General features: G+C 38.8%; 1 protein-coding gene across 4 annotated transcripts in view; it reads right to left on the bottom strand.

The window, feature by feature from the left end:
• Positions 1–3,307: 3,307 nt before the first annotated feature.
• LOC140064033 (G-protein coupled receptor family C group 5 member C-like) overlaps positions 3,308–22,592 on the bottom strand; it is a 127,460-nt gene continuing 108,175 nt past the window's right edge. For 3 of the 4 annotated variants that reach the window (XM_072110444.1, XM_072110443.1, XM_072110442.1), the window contains 3 exons: positions 10,146–11,208; positions 5,341–5,405; positions 3,308–3,765 (listed from right to left, as the gene is read on the bottom strand). In XM_072110444.1, coding sequence (XP_071966545.1) covers positions 3,691–3,765; positions 5,341–5,405; positions 10,146–11,196 — 1,191 coding nt within the window. In that variant the 5' untranslated portion in view covers positions 11,197–11,208 and the 3' untranslated portion in view covers positions 3,308–3,690. Of the gene's footprint in view, positions 3,766–5,340; positions 5,406–10,145; positions 11,209–21,269; positions 21,638–22,592 lie in introns of all 4 variants that reach the window. The other variant, XM_072110445.1, reaches the window with a different exon arrangement.

Raw genomic sequence — 22,592 nt, 5'->3', positions numbered from 1 at the left:
CCCCCCACCTTGTTCAAATCAAACAAAATTGGTGTCAAACGTTTGTGCTGGTTTGTGCAGAAGAAATTTTTGTTTGTGCCGCTATCGTTTTTAAGATTTTAATGAAAGTTTCCAGAGGTCATCAGAGGTCAACCAGCCCTCCCACATCGACCAAATAAAACAAAACTGGTGCCGAACAATTCTGATACATTTGTGCTGGTTTGTGCTGCTCAAATTTTTGTTTGTGCTGCTTTTGTTTTGAATAAATGAACAAAAAATGAAAGATCAAAAGTTCAAGCAGCCCCCCCCCCCCCCACATTAACCGAATCAAACAAATCTGGTGTCAAGCATTAGTGCTACGTTTGTGCTGGTTTGTGCAGCAAACATTTTCGTTTGTGCCGCTATCATTTTTAAGGTATGTTCAGGTGTTTGCATAGGTTAAAGGTGTTTAGGATGAACTGATACAAAACAAACCTAGTGACACTTCCCTGGTTTGATCACCAGGAGGAGCTAGCAAACACATTGTGCTTTGGAAGAAATGAACTCTGATGACCTCTGGAAAAAAGTATGAATATATTAAAAATGATAGCGGCACAAACCAGCACAAACGTAGCACTAACGCTTGACACCAGTTTTGTTTGATTCGGCTAATGTTGGGGGGCTGCTTGAACTTTTGACCTTTAATTTTTTTGTTCATTTATTCAAAACAAAAGCAGCACAAACAATAGTTTGAGCAGCACAAACCAGCACAACCGTAGCAGAATTGATCGGCACCAGTTTTGTTTGATTTGGGCGATGTGGGGGGGCTGGTTGACCTCTGATGACCTCTGGAAACTTTCATTAAAATCTTAAAAACGATAGTGGCACAAACAAAAATTTCTTCTGCACAAACCAGCACAAACGTAGCACAAACGTTTGACACTTATTTTGTTTGATTAGAACAAGATGGGGCGGCCAACTTCACTCAGGTTGAGAAGTCATATGATCGAATTCATTGGGGTTATTTACGTAATGTGTTAAGGTTATATTTGTTTTTTTGGGGGATGCTGTACATGGGATTATGCCCTCTTTCCCCTCTTTTCACACTTACATTGGAACCGTTAACTTCTGCCATATGATCCTCACCTGTAATTTCTGATATTTAAATAAGGAAGGTCTGTCATAAAATTGGTTTATTTGCCAATGTAATTATAATTGCTACCATACCCTCCTTCTAGCTTGTAGCTGTTTCCATTGTACCTGACCAGTTCAGCAAAATCTCTTATTATAAACTGAACGTCAGCAAGTCCTTTATTTTGGGAATTCACATACCTGATATTCCTAAAGTTCTCATATCTATATACCTGGTCATAGTATATAAGGATGGAAAAAGAAGTCCATCAAGTCCAACCTTGGACCAAGAATTAAATAACAGTTTTTTCCCCATAACCCGTGATATTTTTTCTTTCCAGAAAGTCATCCAGGCCTCTCTTGAACATGTACATAGAGTCCGCCATAACAACATCCTGCGGCAGAGAGTTCCACAGTCTCAATGCTCTTACAGTAAAGAACCTTTGTCTATGTTGATGGTAGAACCATCTCTCCTCTAGGCGTAGAGGATCCTCCCTTGTCCTGGTCACAGGCCTAGGTATAAAAAGATATTTGGAGAGATCCTTGTACTGTCGTCTTTTTTCTAAACTGAATAATCACAAATTTTGTAGAAATTGTATTCTAGTTCCCCTATTCCCCTAATAATCTTGGTTGCTCTCCTCTGCACCCGTTCCCGTTCTACTATGTCCTTTTTATACACTGGTGCCCAAAACTGTACACAATATTCCATGTGTAGTCTGACCAGTGATTTGTATAAGGGCAAAACTACGTCCTTATCGTGAGAATCTATTCCTCTCTTGATACATCCCATAATTTTATTTGCTTTAGCAGCAGCCGCCTGGCTCTGGTCACTAAAATTAAGTTTACCATCTACCAATACCCCCCAAGTCTTTTTCAGCTCAAGTTTTACCAAGTAATTGACTGTTTAGAACATAATTATACTTTTTGTTTCCATGGCCCAATTACATAACTTTACATTTATTTACATTAAACCTCATCAACCATTTCTCTGCCCATCCCTCAAGCTTCCACAAATCCCTCTGTAATGCTAAACTATTGACCTCAGTATTAATTACTTTACACAGCTTAGTATCATCTGCAAATATTGAAACTTGACTGTGTAAACCCACTACAAGGTAATTAATAAAAATATTAAAAATATACCGTAATTATGTTTTTATGCAAAACAAAGGTTTTTGGCGCACGGTCTTCATTAATTTGGGGCCCCCTGCACGGCTCTGGAAATGTGCACCATTTTGGTGCACTTAGTTCACCTGCAGAAATGTGGCGCTGACACAAATGTGTCACAACGGGGCAGATTTATCAAGCAGTCTGAAAGTCAGAATATTTCCAGTTGCCCATGGCAACCAATCACAGCTCCCCTTTAAAATATTCATGAGCACTGGTGAAATGAATGCTGAGCTGTGATTGGTTGCCATGGGCAACTGGAAATATTCTGACTTTCAGACTGCTTGATAAATCTGCCCCAATGTGTCAAATGTCTCAGCACTAACATGCCCCTTTAGGTGCACATTTTTTCCTGTCTTGGCGGACACAGTGCAGCTGCGACACAAAAATGAAGCAGACACTTAAAAAATACATGTGCAAGCAGTTTGCACATTATTTTCAGTGCAAATTTTTATGTATATATAAGGGATTCATAGGGCTTCCAACATCCACATTGTCATCTTATTTTGTATTTATGAAAATAATTAAAAATAGATAGTGGGATCACCCTTATCAGGATAGTATATATCTGCTTTAGTCTGCACTAAGTCTGGTTGTGGTTGTGCTGTTTGCTGAAATGGTATCTGACAATAACACTGCACATTCAAATTTATTGACCTACACAGCATTGACTGACATTTTTTTGGACCGCCCATGACTATTTTTCACTTTCATGAGAATTATAGACATTTTTCACCTACAAGTATTTTGCTTGTGAGTATACCCTGAAAGTCAATCTCCATACAAAAACAAATAAAATGTATGCCAGCTAGAATGTTGATGGATTCTGTTAGTGAGATCTAGCCATGTCAGCGATATATTTGGTGACCATCCAAAAGGAAAACAAGTAAAGCAGTCATTGTAAGTGAAAACACAAAATGTATATCCAAGATGTGATTGTGCTCATCGTCATTAGTTTTTGTAGACTTTTAACTAAAACACACAGATTTACCGGATAAAAAAATATTTTATCATGGATCTTCAGCTTAAGGTACAGATGATGGACACTATCAACAACATTAGCATCTTTATTTTATGGAGTATTTAACTCAACACCTTACTTTTGCATAAGAGCTTAGTGATTAAAACTGACTGGATGTTTTCTTTGCGTCAAGTAAACATTTTTTCTTCGGAATGGTTAACTGATTGGTTAATAAAGGCTCAAGGGGACTGTTTGTAAATCAGACAAAAAATTATTAAAATGTAATGCAGCACTATAAAATATTTATAGCGTTGGAAAGAACAACTTGTGATAAAAATTAATTTTGTCTGACTTCCTAAGGATTTATTTACTTCTTTTACATAAAGCATTTTCCCAAACTTTATCCAAGTGAACTTGAACTTGTATGGCATCATTGTCAGTCTCTCACTCTTTATTGTCAATGTGTTCCATGTCTACAGATGGTAACGCCATGGTTCCATCGAAATCCGTGGTAAATGTACTTGTATATGGCTTACAGTTTCCATTTCCTGCAGAGAGAATTAAGAGTTTTAAGGCGTTTAATTATTATTTTGCTTTTCAAAGGAAATCTACCACTTTACCACATCTACTGTATATACTCGAGTATAAGCTGACCCGCGTATAAGCCGAGGCACCTAAATTTAACACAAAAAACTGGAAAAAACTATTGACCCGAGTATAAGCCGAGGGTAGTTAAATGCATTGGTCCCAGCCTGCCCCAGTATACAGCCTGCAGCCCCTGTCCTAAAAATATATAATCTTCTGCCCCTGTTCCACAGTATATAGCCTGAGGCAGGCTCAGTTCAAATATAAAGTACCAGAACAATGCTCATACCATTAATAGAAGACCTACACAGTGCCCGTACAAAATGAATTTTCATATTGCAAAACCCTTAAATTTACATACATGTACAATAATTGTTATATATTTTATTAATATATAATAATTATATATATATATATATATATATATATATATATATATATATAGTGTTCTCCAAATTTATTTAGGTATATAATCCCCCATACAATGACCCCCTATAATTAGCTAATACATATAGAGTGGCCTCCATTTTTAATTAATACATATACAGTTGCACATACACATGAACTCAGAAAAGAGATTCCTGATGGGGCACTCTCTTAATCTCTAGATAGATACTATGTTTTAAAAACATTTTGGAGCATGTGGTGATACATGCCTTTCCATTAACTGCCAACTGGTAGAAATGCTCTTGCTGACAGGTTCCTATAAAGTCTATTTCCTCTTACATTTCTATAAAAAATGCCTTTAAGAAATGCATGCAGTTGTGGACCAATTGATTATTATGATCGCCATAATACAGACTCATACAACATACATCAGTCATATGACCTTTGCATGAGGTCTGTTATGATTGGTATGCTCTCTCATTTTAGGTCCGTCAAGCAATTTGAAAATATATCCCTACATTGGTTGGGGAAAGAAAATGAAGAGAGTGGCTTTGGTTACCATATTAAGTTACATCCATATGTAATGGTAATGGTTCATCTGAGAGTAATGACAGCGAAATCACTTGTAAATACAGATAATTTTTCCCCTTTCATATCAAAGCCATACAGGGGGTCCCCTACTTAAGGACACCCGACTTACAGACAACCCATAGTTACAGACAGACCCCCCCTGACCTCTGGTGAATGCTTTACTAGTGCCAAATTGCAACAATCAGCTGTAAGGTGTCTGTAATGAAGCTTTATTTATAATCCTTGGTCCCATTGCAGAAAATGTTCAAACTCCAATTGTCACTGGGGACAAAACATTTTTTGCCTGGATCTACAATTATAAAATATACAGTTTCGACTTACATACAAATTCAACTTAAGAACAAACCTCCGGACCCCATCTTGTACGTAACCCGGGGACTGCCTGTATACATAATATGAAAATGATGTGGCACTCTAACATACCATGGTAAAATAATGATTCTGCTTGATGATCTATTACATTTTATCATTGCACAGTTACTTACAGTTTGCATATTTAAGGAATTTTAATTATTACATTTAAGACATTGGCAAACATAGAGACAGATTATGAAACTTACCCCAGGGTGCAGAGGTAGAGTAGGATAAAGTCCAGTATAGTTACTGTATGGAGAAACTGGTTTGTCTAGTAAAGAAACAAATAATATAAATTTTTTGTAATGCTTTACATTGCAAGATAGCATCTGCTATTATTAGAGACATGTAATGTTTATACTGTGCAAAAAAGATACCAAAACGAGCCGTGTCGAAGGCAACTCGTACTCTATAAAGGCATAATATTAAAATCCAAGTGTGTTTCTGGCTGATGTGTTTCGAACAGGTGAACCATTCTTAGTCATGGCTAACATGAGACTTAATCATACAAACAATTTAAACATGCAGGTAAAAACAGACACTCCCCCAATTCATGACGTAGTCAGATCGGATTTCCGGAATTCCAAAGGAAGGTGGAGATAGAAGGGGTTGCAATCGATTGAATAGCTACATATTCACATCACTACTGTCACGTATTTGTTATATTGTCATGTTAAATCCCATTGAGAGAGATACATAATATATAATACAATATAACCAATAAGCAATAGCAATAATCACGGAACACACACACACACACACATATATATATATATATACACTCACCAGCCACTTTATTAGGTACACCTGTCCAACTGCTTGTTAACACTTAATTTCTAATCAGCCAATCATATGGCGGCAACTCAGTGCATTTAGGCATGTAGACATGGTCAAGACAATCTCCTGCAGTTCAAACCGAGCATCAGTATGGGGAAGAAAGGTGATTTGAGTGCCTTTGAACGTGGCATGGTTGTTGGTGCCAGAAGGGCTGGTCTGAGTATCTCAGAAACTGCTGATCTACTGGGATTTTCACGCACAACCATCTCTAGGGTTTACAGAGAATGGTCCGAAAAAGAAAAAACATCCAGTGAGCGGCAGTTCTGTGAGCGGAAATGCCTTGTTGATGCCAGAGGTCGGAGGAGAATGGGCAGACTGGTTCGAGCTGATAGAAAGGCAACAGTGACTCAAATCGCCACCCGTTACAACCAAGGTAGGCAGAAGAGCATCTCTGAACGCACAGTACGTCGAACTTTGAGGCAGATGGGCTACAGCAGCAGAAGACCACACCAGGTGCCACTCCTTTCAGCTAAGAACAGGAAATTGAGGCTACAATTTGCACAAGCTCATCGAAATTGGACAGTAGAAGATTGGAAAAACGTTGCCTGGTCTGATGAGTTTCGATTTCTGCTGCGACATTCGGATGTTAGGGTCAGAATATGGCGTCAACAACATGAAAGCATGGATCCATCCTGCCTTGTATCAACGGTTCAGGCTGGTGGTGGTGGTGTCATGGTGTGGGGAATATTTTCTTGGCACTCTTTGGGCCCCTTGGTACCAATTGAGCATCGTTGCAACGCCACAGCCTACCTGAGTATTGTTGCTGACCATGTCCATCCCTTTATGACCACAGTGTACCCAACATCTGATGGCTACTTTCAGCAGGATAATGCGCCATGTCATAAAGCTGGCATCATTTCAGACTGGTTTCTTGAACATGACAATGAGTTCACTGTACTCAAATATGGACCAAAATCTCTGAGGAATGCTTCCAGCACCTTGTTGAATCTATGCCACGAAGAATTGAGGCAGTTCTGAAGGCAAAAGGGGGTCCAACCCGTTACTAGCATGGTGTACCTAATAAAGTGACCGGTGAGTGTATACATATATATATATATAACGGGATCAGGCAGTTATATAAGATACCGTCACAAGTTAAGTGGGTTTATATATGTGAATAAAGACAATGTATATAGCTGGGAAAGCAGACAAGTACAAAACAATATATATAAATGACTGAATACAATTAGAGTGTAGGACAGGGGCTCCTTTTGTCGTGGTCCGTGGTCTGTATGTGCTTTTACATTGTGTGTTCCTTGCTGGTTTAGGCTGTGGGTACTGTGTTTCTTTGGGTACTTTTTGTTTTTTTAGCCATCCCCTCTTTACTCTGTACTGGACTACAGCCTCACTTGCTCAAGATAGTTTATTACTACTCTCCTACTATATTTATGCTGGACACACCTGTGATGATATTTTACTGTTTACACCCGGGCCATGTGCAATGATGTTTTCTGTTTGTTGCTCCAATATCTGCCATATTCTTGGCAAATAAATTTGAATAAATAAACTTGCAATTTATGTGATATTATATATGAATGTATTTTCTTTTCTTGGGTAAGATAGAGTGTAGGACAGGTAAAAGAGACTGCAACCCAATGCAATAAATACAGATATGATATAAATGGTTACATTACCGTATAAAAAAGATTGACCAGGGGAGAAAAGATGGCCCACAATACCAAGTGCCGGCTGAGGAGATGTGCCGGCACTTTGTGTTCCCCCCAATTCCCCAAAAGGAAGATGATGGTATCGTGTATATACCTATTCAGCTCTTTTTATTTTTATCTTGTATTCCGCGATTATCGCTATTCATGGTATTATATATTATGTATCTCTCAATGGGATTTTACATGACAATTTAACAAATACGTGACAGTAACGATGTGAATATGTAGCTATTCAATCGATTCCAACCCCTTCTATCTTCATTCCCCCTCCCTTTGGCTGATATCAAGCTCTGTTCTTCTGAAAGGTGGGGGGATGAGGGAGATGCTAGTCACACAGTGACTAGCATGAATAACACACGCAAATCTAATGAAAGATTGTCGGAGGAAGTTAGTGGGGCGCATTTACTAAAGGTCCGTTGGATGCATTTCCGTCAGGTTTCGCAAATTTTTTTCCGATTTGCCCTGAACCGCCCCAGGTTTTTGGCGCACGCGATCAGATTGTGGCGAATCCTCGATGGACATTCCGGATCGGCGGTGTCAACGGGATCTGGTCCAGGTAAGCACATGGCCATCTGAATCTATCCTATGTTGCTACCCTAAAAAACTAGCATCAAAAACAAGGGACAGTTTGGGGCCTTGGATAACAAATATAAGAATATTACCAAAGTCACGTTTGCTGGATCTATCGTTAAGTGTTCCTGGTTTATTGTCCTTGATTTTGATTTTAGGTTTCCTTTACATAAAGCCTCATGGAAATATATAAACAAACATGGTAGTGCAACACCCTCGCCGATGCAATGGCGAAGGAGTGCTTGCGAATACGTCCCACAGCATGTCATCACATCACACAGGGGACATTGCAGTGGTAGCTCCTGCCTGGCAGGGCAGGAGTTAAGTGTTTTGTATGATGCAAGATCTGTCGTCCAATCACTTGTATTGCATTCTATCCAATGTAAGCTGAGATGTAATTGGAGGAGCAGCCACCACCTGACCAGGGGAGTTACAAAACCCCTGGCCAGGAATGTTCTAGAGAGAGTCTCTCCCTGGAGGGAGAAGAGACCAGTTCTAGTCAGACCTGAGGGTCTGCAGGACACCAGAAGAGTTTAGTTTTAGCCTAGCTCAGATCAGAAGAAGCAGACTGGGTATCCCAGTCCAGACTCTATTCAGCCAGCATACCATACCAGAGCAGGAAGAGCCTAGCCCCTGCCTCTGAAGAGTGGAGCTAATAGATAAGAGTTAGTGAGGAAAGGGGTATCATCCTACCTTCAAGGGTGATACCTGAAGCACTCCAGGACAAGCTGAAGCTTCCTATTAGGACACAGCTACCTCCCAGCCTGCCCTCTGCATCCAGGCTGGCGATCTACCTCCTGTGGCTCCCTCCAACTGCAACTCAGCAATCCACCATTCTGTTAATGGCACGTTGCTGCGGTTCCTATCGGTTCCAATAAAGAACTGTAAGTTGTTTTTGTTCAACCTCTGCCTCCGTTTGGTCCCTGCTACTACAACTACCATCATCACAGGCACCCTGTCCACTACACAGAGACTCATACTCTAGACACCAAAGGGTTGCCCCAGGGAGATCCGCTATAGCAGCCTCTCCCTCATCATTTCTTGCCAACACCACCCTGCTGGAGACCTGCCAGAGTGTAGGACAGCCCTCCGGTTCCCCCATACCAAGCACCGTGACACTAGCGTGCCTAGGCCGCAACCGCCAGCCACTCAGGTACTGCGGGCCCCGGCTGACTCCAGGCCCCGAGAAAAGGCTAGACCCCGGTGGGGGATGCTGCAGTAGCATAATCGTTAACTTCTGATCTACAGCGTATGTATGATCAGTGGGGTAATACCATCACAATCAGTAGCACAAAGAGGCAGAGCAGAAGCATAACTAGGAGAGGCTGGGCCCATAGCAGATTTCAGCGCTCCTTTTCCCTAAAAAATTATAAATGTACATAATCAAATTGAACGCACATTAATATACTTCTATATAGAGTATATAGACATACGGCATAAACATACATACAGTATGCACACACCATATATACAAACATACAGCATACACACACATACAGTACCATATACACATCACATATACACACATACAGAAAACACACACATACATTCAATATCATATAGAGACATACAACATATTCACACACATACATTATAAACACGCCACACACACATAAAGCATAAACCCAATACATAACCAACAGTCCAGGTGCTGGGACCCCCTCACACTGTGGGCCCCATAGCAGCTGCTATGGCTACTACCACTGTAGTTACGCCCCTCAGACAGAGGGACCACTTTATCACATAAACTTTGTTTTAGAATTTGACCATTTTATAGGCAGTGTGTAAGGTATTGGCTTTTGTTTGGCTTCATAGAACATCCACATAAATTGTTATGGATAACCAGTGTTCTTTATGCAGACTGAGGACATTATTTAATGCAATATAAGTTTAGCTTTTTCAAACAGAGAACGTATATTTGGTTTAACTAAACTCACCTTGTTCAAGCCTAGAATTCACAGGCTCTGCTGCATCCAGATTATCCATAGAGAATGCTCTGTTTTCCATTACTATGGAATGTGGGGTATCAGAATGTCTTTTCAGAATATTAAGAGTATCATCTTCATATCTGTATCCAGATCTTGTCATTTCCCTTACTTGTGGTATTATATAAAATAAGACAAAAACCCATGCATTTGATACTAGAGCAATGGCCAGGACTGCATCATCCCAGGAAGAGTGCCCTAGCCTCTCATTGCCGTATAGGTACATTACTATCCATGCTACCCAGATCATAAGTGAAAAACATGCAGTTGATACAATGTGTCTTCCGTGACGTTTCCATTGTAAATAGTGTCCACAGAGAACTGGGCAAGGGATGACAAGGGATGCTACAATGAGGAACATGACATAGACTAAAGCAGTAACAAAATCCTGGTTGGTTATGTTACATGGATTTTTAAAAGGCTCAATATCCTGGATTGTTTGACGAACATTAGTTATGAGGAGCCATTCCACATTAATCACTGCTTCTACCAAGAAAAGTCCTATTGCTAGCAGAAACACTAGGCACCCACCCGGTCCTCTGTTTTGAAGAGCTAAGTAGTTAAGCCTGACTGAATGTGCTACCAGACATGCAAAGCATTGGGCAAATAAAACACCAAACAAAAACCTACGAAATATGCAGACTGTGGAATTGGGTGCAATGATAAATGCAAAAACTAAACCAAATAAGCCAAGAACTCCCAATATAAACAGCAGGTTAAGAGCTATGGTTCCCTTTCGGGCATCCTGAGAGACTGAAGGGGCAAGTGCCACAAAAATTAATCCCAATACTATTGTACAAAGAATCCCTAAGGAGGTCACTGCTTCAATGACAATACCCCAGGCAGCTGTGAGATCACAAAGAGTAAAGTAAATAAATTTGACATCCTGACCACAGCCAGCTGGCCTTTCCGAAGTGTTTGATGCTAGTGTTGAATTCTGAGCAAATCCTTCCTTTAAATAAGATACTAAGCAAAAAATAAGCAGGTATTGTGTAAATGCCATCTCCAATGGTTCCTATAAAAAAAGAAAAAAAATAATTATTTCAATGTAGAACTGTATTAGTTAATGGAACCTGTCAGATGAAAATGAAGTCATAAATATTACCATTTACCAAGCATATTTCTTACATGGCCCAGCATGGGGACATCCAAAAATAAAATCAACTTTGAAGAGAGATCTAAATTTGTTGTATAGAGTCAGTTCAGCACAGAAAGATCAGCACACAAGTTAAACTCCCTCCGCTTTAGAATGCCCCCTTTACTTTGTGGTCAAGCATCCATTGATATAAGTGCTGACTCCACAGAATTGTGGTGCACAATTCACTTCAAAGTTTATTTTGTGGATGATGCTGCCGAACTAGGCCATGATAGAAACAATTTCTGGAATGTTTTTCTACAATATATTGGTATTGGTTTAACCACTTAGCGATGTGTGATGTGTCACATGTCGGCTGTGGGTGCATGAAGAAGGCTCATGGGCTGGGACATTTCCATACAAGCTGGGTGTTTGCTGCATATTACAGCAAACACCACCGGTAATACCCATGATCGGTGCTAGTCTCAGATTTTTGTAATAGTTTCTGAAACACAGTGTGGCACATTGTATCAGATGATGTATAAAATCCACATTTACTACCATACAGTAGTATAGCAGTATATGGTAAGATCAATCAGACAATCTTTATACAATTTTTATAAAAGGGCATCAAAAGGTTGTGCAGTCCCTAAAATGGTAGCAAAGAAAACATCAGTTGGTTCTGCCAAAAAATTACAGATCCGTACACTGAAGTAAGAAAAAGTTATTAGCGCCAAAGAATTTTTTTTTTTTTTACAAAAGGCTTAAGCTTTTTATTTTTTTTTGTTTTAAAAATGTTTTTATTGAACAAATCAACATTACAGTTCAAGCAATCATTGGGAGCAGCGGTGCTCACAGGCAACAGCTCCACTCAAAAGTTTAAATACAATGTACAATAGTTGGATCTTGTCAGTGGAGACTAACATTTAGCTAGATTCTGTACAAATGTATACAGTGGTAAGGGTTTAATTCTGAACACAGGGAGGGTGGGTGTTAATGAAAGTGGATGACTATGGGAGGGAGGGGGATGAGGAGAGAAAATACAGATATCGGTTAGACTATTTATTAAAACACAACAAAACCTATGCACATTTGGTATCGTCGTGATCATACCAATTCAAAGAATAAAGTAGACATGTCATTTGGGGGCGCACAAAGAACCCCATAAAAACCAAGCCCACAAGAAAATGGCACAAATGTGTTTTTAACCAACTTCACCACATTTTAATTTTTTTCCCCACTTTCCAGTACACTGTATGGAGTATTAAATACTGTTACTATGAAGTGCAATTTGTTACACAGGAAACAAGCCATCACACAGCTCTTTACATGCAAAAATAATAAAAGTTATGTATTTTTGAATGTAGGGAGTGAAATGAAACACCAGTAAATGGAAACAAAAAAGGGCCAAGTTGTTAAGGGGTTTATTGGTTAGTTTTTCTGACAAGTTCCTTTAAAAAGGATTATGATGAATTATTATCTATAGTTCATATTCAAACAGATACAATAGGTCTTAGGATGGTCCTAAGTTACAGTTTGGGTACATGAGGATTATGAGGATAGTTGAATATTTTAATTATTTTTCTGAAGCAATTATGTATATTGACTCCATTCTAACATCCCCAGAACTCCCTATCAGTAACCACTATTCAGACCAAATAACTACATGGCAATACCTGATAAGTCAGGAGCATGCTGGAGAATCCTCAGGGTGTGTTCATTGCAGTTGCAGTTCAAAGTAAATCATATCTGATTTTGTTGGTGAAACCTGTTAAATGAATGTGTCTCACCTGTTCAATTTTTATAGAAATTTTAATATTGAAAAACTTTAGTACTTTTAGACTACAGTGTCTGTTTCCATTGGGAAAATCCTGACTTTGGGTATGTCAGCAATATACACTGAACTCTGCATTGGAAAACCTGATTGAAATTTGGAATGGATTTTCCAAATACCCTTAACCATACTAAGTCCACATATTCTTCATAAAACAAGTATGAAACTAACAGGTACAACAAATGTTTAACAACAAAATTGTTGAATGCTATGACATGCCTTCATGGATTTTCATTTTAAAGAAAAGCTACCATCAAAATCCATCATGGTAAACCATGGGCACTTACGAATATATCCAGGCACTGTGACTGAGGTAATCTTATATTTGTTATCTATTGCCTTCTTCCTTACAAAATTAACTTTTAAAATGATGCTAGTGGGCAGAAGTTCTATGGTGGGCATTATCAGAACCTCTCCATGCTGTAGCTTTACAGGATGTTACACTGTTTAGAAGCACGTCTTACCCTCCATCTGCCCCCTCTACACTCCCCCCTCTCTCTGCCTGCTGTACCTCACACTGTGGGAGGGGGGAGGTGGAGACAGTGTAATAATCTGTGAAGCGATAGCACAAAGAGGCTCTGGCAAATGCCCCAGAGCCCTTCTGGCACATTAGCACAATTAAATATTTTAGAAGGAAACAACTATTGTTTTGTATTATAAAACCTATTTTCATAGTTGCCTTATACATATATAGTCAGTTGGAAGATCTGTGCATTAAAAAATTAAATTAAAATTAATTAAAAATTAAAATATATCTATCTATCTATCTATCTATGCATCTATCTCTCCCTGTCTGTCACTCAGTGACTCTCCCTGCCCTTCTCTCAGTGACTCTCGCTGTCTATCTCTCACTCATACTGGCTGTCTTTCAGTCACTCACTAATGCTCCCTGCCTGTCTCTCACTCAGTCACTCACTCCCCCACCTGTCTCTCTGTCACTGACTCTCCCCATCTGTCTCTCACTCACACTCACTGCCTGTCTTTCTGTCCCTCACTGTCCCTGCCTGTCTCTCTGTCACTCACTCTCCCTGTCTGTCTCTCTGTCACTCACTCTCCCTGCCTGTCTCTGGCACTCATTCTCCCTGTCTCTCACTCAAACTCACTGGCTGTCTCTTTGTCAGTCACTCACTCTCCCTGCCTATCTCACTCTCTCTGCCTGTCTCTCTGTCACTCACTGTACCTCATACGTAATCTGTATTATACTCATTACCTATAGAAATCAATCAAAAGCTCAGAGCTCATATTAATGTGGCTAAATAGAAGCTGAGATATGATTGGTTGCTTATTGCCACAGCAGACAATAGCTCATGTATATGGTGGTTATCATGTTACCTCATATATTACTTCACATATTACTTCACATCTTACCTCATAACTAAGACTGCTTTCAAACTTTGTATTCTGTTTGTGTTAACGCATGCGTTTTCAAATGCATCACAACAGTTGAGAAGAGGAGATTTGCCTAACTAAATTGTTGTCAACATTGCATTTACAAAATGTATATGTTAACACAATGTTAACACATGTGTTAACATATCCGTAACATATATGTATATTAACATGTGTTAACATATTTGTTAACGTTGCATTAACGTTTGTGTTTTGTAAATGCAATGTTGACAACAATGTAATAAGGCAAATCTCCTCTTCTCAGCTGTTGTGATGAAATTAAAAATGCATGTGTTAATGTAAACAAAACGCAACATGTGAACATAGCCTAAGCTGTATTATATTCATTGCCTATAGTAACCTATCAAAGCTCAGAGCTCATATTAATGACCTGTGGCAGAACAGCAACTAATCATGGCTCAGTTTCCAACTGCCACAGCAGCAGCAGACAATGGCTCCTGTATATGGTGGGTAATAAGTGGATTTTAGAAAGCGTGGGGTGAAAATTTTGGCTCAAAACCTGGGTCGCAGAGAGTGGCTGTGCAAAATTTATTGACTATACAGTATGGATTCCTTAAGCAGACAGACATACATACATACATACATACACTCAGCTTTATATATTAGATGATGTAATTTTGTATTTCCTCATGAAAACTACCCAGCGTAGTAAGAGGTGCGTCCTCCCCCATCTTTATCCCCCCACAGCCAGCAATCCTGTTCATTTCCAAGGGGTATGTCAGCAGAGCATTTAGTTTACATACTCGGTGGAATTTGTGGCAAAATGTTAGAGAGTGAGTCTTGATACCTGCGATTAAAATTGTCCAGGCAATTTCTGTGTTTGAATATCAGATTTTCATAAGGTAACATCTGATCACCTAAGGACGATACATTTCCTGACAATAAATATTGATTCTTGTAAAAATATTCTGTGGAAGCGAGATCAGTTTTCTTCTAACAGTAACCCTAAGAAACATATTTCAGATGTGCAAGGCACTTGCAGGGAGTGCAGGTCCGATGTAAAGGCTGTTATCCTTTCCCAAAAAAAGCAATAGGAGGGCACACCCAGTACATGTGCCAGAAGTCGGCCGCTGGGGAGCCACATCACGGACAGGCTGTGTAGGGTGTGCGTCCCAAAGTGTGCAATTGTATTGGGGTTAAATAAGCTTGATGCTTTGCATCATCCTATTGTTGACTGATGGGGATACTTTAAGATGGGAAGAAAGAATATCCTCATCCGCCTTATTCTAAAGAGTAGGGATAAGTTCCTTCCATTTACTTAAAGGGGTTTACTTTAAGCACATTCCAGCAAATAATTGATATTGTTTTTGTAAAGAAAAATAAGATACATTTCCAATATACTTTCTGTATCAATTCTTTAGGGTTTTCTAGATCTGTTCCTGCTGTCATGCAACAGGAAACTTTATTATTTACTTCCTGTAGATAAACATCGGTCCATAGTCATGTGATGTCACACAGGTGCACGGGTCATAAGCATCACACAGCTCTGATAACTCTCTGTGATATAACGAGTCGTGCACCTGTGTGATATCACATGACCATGGACCGCTGTTTATCTACAGGAAGTAAAGAATGAAGCTTCCTGTTGCATGACAGCAAGCAGAGATTTAGAAAAAACATAAAGAATTGATAGAAAAAGTGTATTGGAAAATTGTGTAACTCTTTATTACAGAAACAATATCAATTATTTGCTGGAATGTGCATAAAGTTAACAACCCCTTTAATGTGGAGTATGCTCAACTCTCTTTGATTTCAAATGTGTGTAGACTGTTGATACCAGACCACTTGGCCCTTGCTTTTATATACACCTATGTGTGGATACTTAGATAGGGGGGCTTCATTAGAATTGTGCTGACAATGCATGTTGTAGCTGGAGGTATCAGTAGAACCAACGTCTGTCTAAGGCATATTTCCTCTGTAGGTCATTTAAGGAGGTCCACACCCCATCTTTGTAAATATCTGATGGCAGGCGGATGCCCACATCTTGCCATCCTGCGCCCCCTCCAGTTCTCCCAGTTGAGGTAGTTCTGCATTTCGTCAGATGGGCATGTCAGCTATGTTATCATTAAATTGTGTGATGGATTTAGCTGCCTTCCATTCCTGTAGCGCCATTCTATGTAATGGTAGCATGGTGCTCGGGAGGTGAGGGGAACCCTCTCATATGAACCACAAAGACTGTAGTTGTAAGTAGTGACATAAATGATTCTCTGCATTTTCTTTTTTCACTCCCCACCTTCAAAAATCTGTAACTTTTTTATTTTTCCATGTAAAGAGCTCTGTTTGGGCTTGTTTTCTGCGTAACAAATTGAACTTCATAGTGATGGTATTTATTATTCCATGCTGTATACTGGGAAGCGGGCTTTTATTGTGGGCTTGGATTTTACAGCTGTCACTGAGCGCCCCAAATCATATGTCTATTTTATTCCTTGGTTCGGTACGATCACGAGGATACCAAATCTGTACAAGTTTTATAATGTTTTCATACATTTAAAAAAATTAAAATCTTCTGTACAAAAATAAAATTCTTTATTTTGCCATGTTCTGGCACTAATAACTTTTTCATACTTCAGTGTACAAAGCTGTGGGTGGTGTAATTTTTTCTGACTTTTGAGGATGTTTTTAATGCTATCATTTTAAGGACTGTATGGGCTTTTATTAACTTTTTATAGAATTTTTTATATTTTTCAAAATGGCAAAAAAGTGGCATTTTCGACTTTGGGTGCCAATTTCCGTTACGGGGTTAAACGCTGGGAAAAATCGCTAATATATTTTGATAGATCAGACATTTTGGGACGCGATGATACCTAATGTGTTTATGATTTTTATTGTTTATTTATATTTATATCAGTTCTAGGGAAAGGGGGGTGATTTAAACCTTCACTTTTTTAACAATTTTTTCATATATTCAAAAAAAAAATTTCATTTTTTTTTACCATTATTTTAGATCTCGTCCACTACCAGCGGTCTCTGGCGCGCATTTTGGGCAGCAGCTTCTAAGACCTTGCGCTGTTTAGGGGTTGTTTTCTGGACTGCTGGGACTTGTGGTACCTCTGCATGGTGCCTGCAATTGTGCTTGGCTATTCTGCACCATGAGGGGTTAATTCCCAGAAGTTCTCTAGCTCCTATCAGGTTCTAGAGGTGGGGTTCTGGCTGCATAAATTGCAGCCTCACTAGTCACCTGTGCCAGTGTTTGAAATCATCACTTGCTCTCTGCATTAGGTTTGACTTGCTCTGTGTCTGAATTGTTGTGATCTCCGCTAGTTTTTTATGTTGACTCTTTGCTTACTAATTTTGCTCTTGACCTACCCTCTCGTTGTGACTCCGGCTAGTTTACCACTCTTTTGTGTTTTATGTTTGTCAGTCTGTTCGTGTTGTTCACTTCCCGCACTTATCTAGTGTATTCCGAGTCTTCAAGTAGTCGCCCCACGGTTTAGCGTGGGAGGACTATAGGAAGGGACAGAGGTTGGGGCAACTGTCTTCTGTGTTACAGGTAGATTTCCTTTAAATAACTGGTATCACTTTAATTACTGTGACATGTTTAATAAAGACAAAATGTGATTTACTCTGCACTGTGAAAGGCACAGATCTAAATTGTACTAATGGCACAAATACAAAACTGTTGGGATTGTTTTATTTTCTATTAACCCCTTAACGCTCTGCGCCGTAGCTCTACGGCGCAGAGGTATAAGGGATGTATGAAGAGGGCTCACGGGCTGAGTCCTCTTCATACAGAGGTGGGGGTTGTTGCATATTGCAACAAACCCCCACCGCTAATAACCGCGGCCCTTTCGACTTTGCCGGCGGCGGCGTTTAAAAGACAGCGACGCGCGGGCGCCGCCATCTTTTTTACGATCGCCGCGCCCCCGAATGTCATCGGGGGCCGGCGATCGGTTGCCATGGTAGCCTCGGGTCTTCGTTTGACCCGAGACTATCTGGCATCTGCAGATTCGTTACAATAAGCTGAAAAAATGCCATATATTGCAATACAGAAGTATTGCAGTATATGGTAGGAGCGATCTGACTATCTAGGGTTTATGTACCCTAGATGGTCTAAAAAATAGTGAAAAAAAAAAAGTTTAGAAAAAGTTTAAAAAATAAAAAAAATTAATAAAATATTAAAAGTTCAAATCACCCCCTAGAACCGATATAAAACATAATAAACAGTAAAAATCACAAACATATTAGGTATCGCCGCGTTCCAAAATGCCCGATCTATCAAAATATAAAAACGGTTACGGGCGGCGGTGACCTCCGAGGCGGGAAATGGCACCCAAATGTCCAAAATGCGACTTTTACACCTTTTTACATAACATAAAAAATGAAATAAAAAATTATCAAAATGTCGCACAGACCTCAAAATGGTAGCAATGAAAACGTCGCCTCATTTCGCAAAAAATGACCCCTCACACATCTCCGTGCGCCAAAGTATGAAAAAGTTATTAACGTCAGAAGATGGCAAAAATTTTTTTTCTTTTTTGTACACATTCGTTTAATTTTTGAAAATGTATTAAAACACAATAGAACCTATATAAATTTGGTATCACCGCGATTGCACCGAACCAAAGAATAAAGTAGGCATGTTATTTGGAGCGAAGAGTGAAATTCGTAAAAACTGAGCCCACAAGAATTTTTTCACATTTGGAATTTTTTTTCAGCTTCGCAGTACACGGCATGTTAAAATAAATAACATTACGAGAAAGTAAATTTTGTTACGCACAAAATAAGCCCTCACACAGGTCTGTACACGTAAAAATGAAAAAGTTTGGGATTTTTGAAGTTGGAGAGCGAGAAATGAGCCGAAAAACCCTGCGTCCTTAAGGGGTTAATCATCCCACCGAATTTGGGGAATATGATGCCATTCAAAATACAGCTTGTCCTTTAGAATAAAAACATTGTAAAGCTATTTAAGTAGAAAAATTAAAAGTGATGAACTTTGGATTGCAACAATAAAATAAAAATTAAAAAATTAAAAAGGTCTTGAAACACCAAAACACCAACCAAATGCAAACTACAGTAATTACCAAGGTGTCTGGGTCATTTTTAAGCCTTTATCTGCCCTCTCCTTGTACTAATCTAACCTGTTTGATTCATTACCATTGTGATGTCATTATTAGTCCCTTCTGGGGACTTGACTGAAACTTGTAGATAATGAATTGCACAACACAGGGGGCAATCAGATTGAAAGGATGTATTGTTTGAGACAGGTGCACTAAAGAGTTCTTGGTGGTCTCTGCATTGACAAAACAGAGGAATGCATATCTCATGATATGCAGAGAAACAGTGGAATGCTCAGTGAAACTGAAAAACCAGTACATTTCTAAATGAAAAAGTTCAGTATTTGAACAGCACTTTCCTATAGAATAATAGCTCTGACAGTGTATTATGGGAATGTGTTTTCTTTATAAACTTTGCTGTTTACAACATGTGTGGAAGATATTACTTATTAGTATTTAAAGTAAAGAAAAGTAGCAAATTTAGATTTCTATGGTCCTCTATGTGTTAATCTCAGTATGTATGTGCATATTGATCTGTAGCTCCAACTATACTGTAGCTACTAACTAGTGTGCAGAGAGTCAATATGAAGGCAAAAGCTGGAGTTTCTTATGTCCTCTTGAAAACTACCCAGGGTAGTAAGAGGTGTGCGTTCTCCCCCATCTTTCTCCCCCCACAGCCAGCAATCTATACAGCCACTATTTATTTTTATTTTTCACAGGACTTCATTTTCAGATGAAATATTATTTCTTACATGGTTAAAGTTATAATATATCTAATATATCTCCTTTGTTAATGGATATGGAGTTATATCCTTTAAATAAATTGCTGTCCACGTAATATAAGGATGGACCATGTACAACAGATGAGGAGATGCTTTTACAAACTTATGGCTTTCCCTCTTTTTGATTAGTATTATGAGTATACAGAGTTAGGATCCCCTTTTGAGACCAAACTATTTGATTTCACACATGTTACAATAAATAACATGTTATTTCTTTCCTTCTGAAAGGACCTGGATTTTATAGTACTTAAAGGTCTCCACTCACTAGTTTTTACCCTATTACAGGAGATCCATTACAGACTTTGTGCTCCACATCTAATTTCAAGCATATAAACTTAGACAATGGTGTAACTTAGAGAAAACCACCCAAGCACAGCTCAGTTTGTGCTGACAGCAGGAGAAACAAACACAAACTGGATCCCATACTGGGAAACTTCTCCAGCCCATTGCTGCCAGAAGAAAACTACAATGCTAAATACTATTACTTACTTAGAGTTGCAAAATTAGAGTCTTCGATGTAGAATAAGGCAAAATATTATTTACGAAGCACGTTGAATGGCAAACTATAAAAAATGGTGGTAAAGGCAGTCCCCGGGTTACGTGCAAGATAGGTTCTGCAGGTTTGTTCTTAAGTTGAATTTGTATGTAAGTCGGAACTGTATATTTTATAATTGTAGCTCCAGGCTACCGTAGCGATGAATGATTGCAGTTTTTGTTTATGAGAAACCCACACAAACTGGATCCTACACCAAGCAACCCTTTCATGTGCTCACAAATGTTTTATTGGTTTATAATATTATATATAAGTCTTGCAACAGTTAAATGTAAATTTAAAATATATTTTAGTTGACAACCGCAGCATAGAAAATATAGTATGATGTTTTTGTCACATCATGTCTAACACTTGCCATTTAAAACTATGAAGAAACAGCTTTCAGTGAAAAAGCAAATTGAAGGGCTTGGGCTATAAAAGATAGTTACCTATTCACATAACAGGTCAAAAATGTCTCATTGCTTGGTATCCCCAAATTGATTTTAGGCCAATAATTCCTGGGAAATTCCTTTAACTGATCTAGGATTAGAACAGGCTTCTGTTATGGACCATAGGAGGCCTGGTATTGTGGATCTAACATTGATGTAAAATAATGCATCTAACACTTTTCCAAGCACATAAACTGATACTTGTTAAATCATATTGGCATATATCTTTAAACAGTTTAGAGTCTGGTTTTGCTCTCCATCCTATTTGATTGTAATTTCCCTATTACAAAACAAGTTGGAGACTTGGGAATGCTGAATCAGCCATGTGGATGATGTCACTTATGTAAAATCAAGCTGAAATTTGCCACCTAGTGAAGAATATAAAAAGTGCAAAATCAGTAATCGAGGCATGGCATTAACAGGTCATGATATTCACAGCTAAGCTGAAATAGAAGCTGCAGTTTTCTGGCTACACAAATCATTTTGTTAATTTTATAGCATATCTCATATGTAAGGAACAGCTAACTATTTGACTTGCAAGATTTATTGCTCTCTCCTGGTGCAGCATTAAGAATTCTGAGTTTATGACAAAAAATGCCTGATAAAACACTCTTATATACCATGGGTATAATAGGAAACCAAGTAGCCGTAAGAAATATAATATTAAAGGACTCCAACCATTGAAGATTAACACTTAAGCTTTTCAAATATCAAATTTTGTTAAAAAAGCCATTTGGGAAATGAGAAAGGCTGTAGCATCATCCTCAACTAGGCTAAGTCATGCACTACCTCTGAGCTTTAACAGACTAATGAAGAAGCTATTAATATCTTCTGGGCCTAGGAGGCTTGTCACTAATTACAGTGTTCAACAGAGTAAGGCGCTCTGGTACAGGATGCATGATAGATCACAATACAAAGATGTCATTGTACACTAGGCTTAAAAGTTCTGAGCATATCCTATATATCTGCTTTTGTTTACTATTAAACCATTCATGACATATAACTGTTACCAGAGGTGAAAGTTTCTACAACACAATGGCTACATATAAAGTATTAGCCATAATGACTTCATGGGTACCACAGACACCTCAGTGGTCTCCTTTTACTGCAACTGCCAAGGTAGAGACTAGCTCCAATCTGCAATAAAATCCACATGCAATAGTCCTTCTAATATCTGAGGTGTTTGACAGAGATGGTTGTATCACAATCACACAGTGTCATTACATCACACCAATTATATATATATATCTTATATATCTTATATATTATCAATATACTTATACTGGCCAAAAAAAAAAAATCTTTTTGTTCTTGTTACCACAT

Source organism: Engystomops pustulosus, chromosome 6 (genome assembly GCF_040894005.1).
Source record: "Engystomops pustulosus chromosome 6, aEngPut4.maternal, whole genome shotgun sequence".
In the NCBI taxonomy this organism is placed as follows: Eukaryota; Metazoa; Chordata; class Amphibia; order Anura; family Leptodactylidae; genus Engystomops; species Engystomops pustulosus.
Note: the sequence above shows the minus strand (reverse complement) of the source record. Positions and strands in the feature narration are given on the sequence as shown.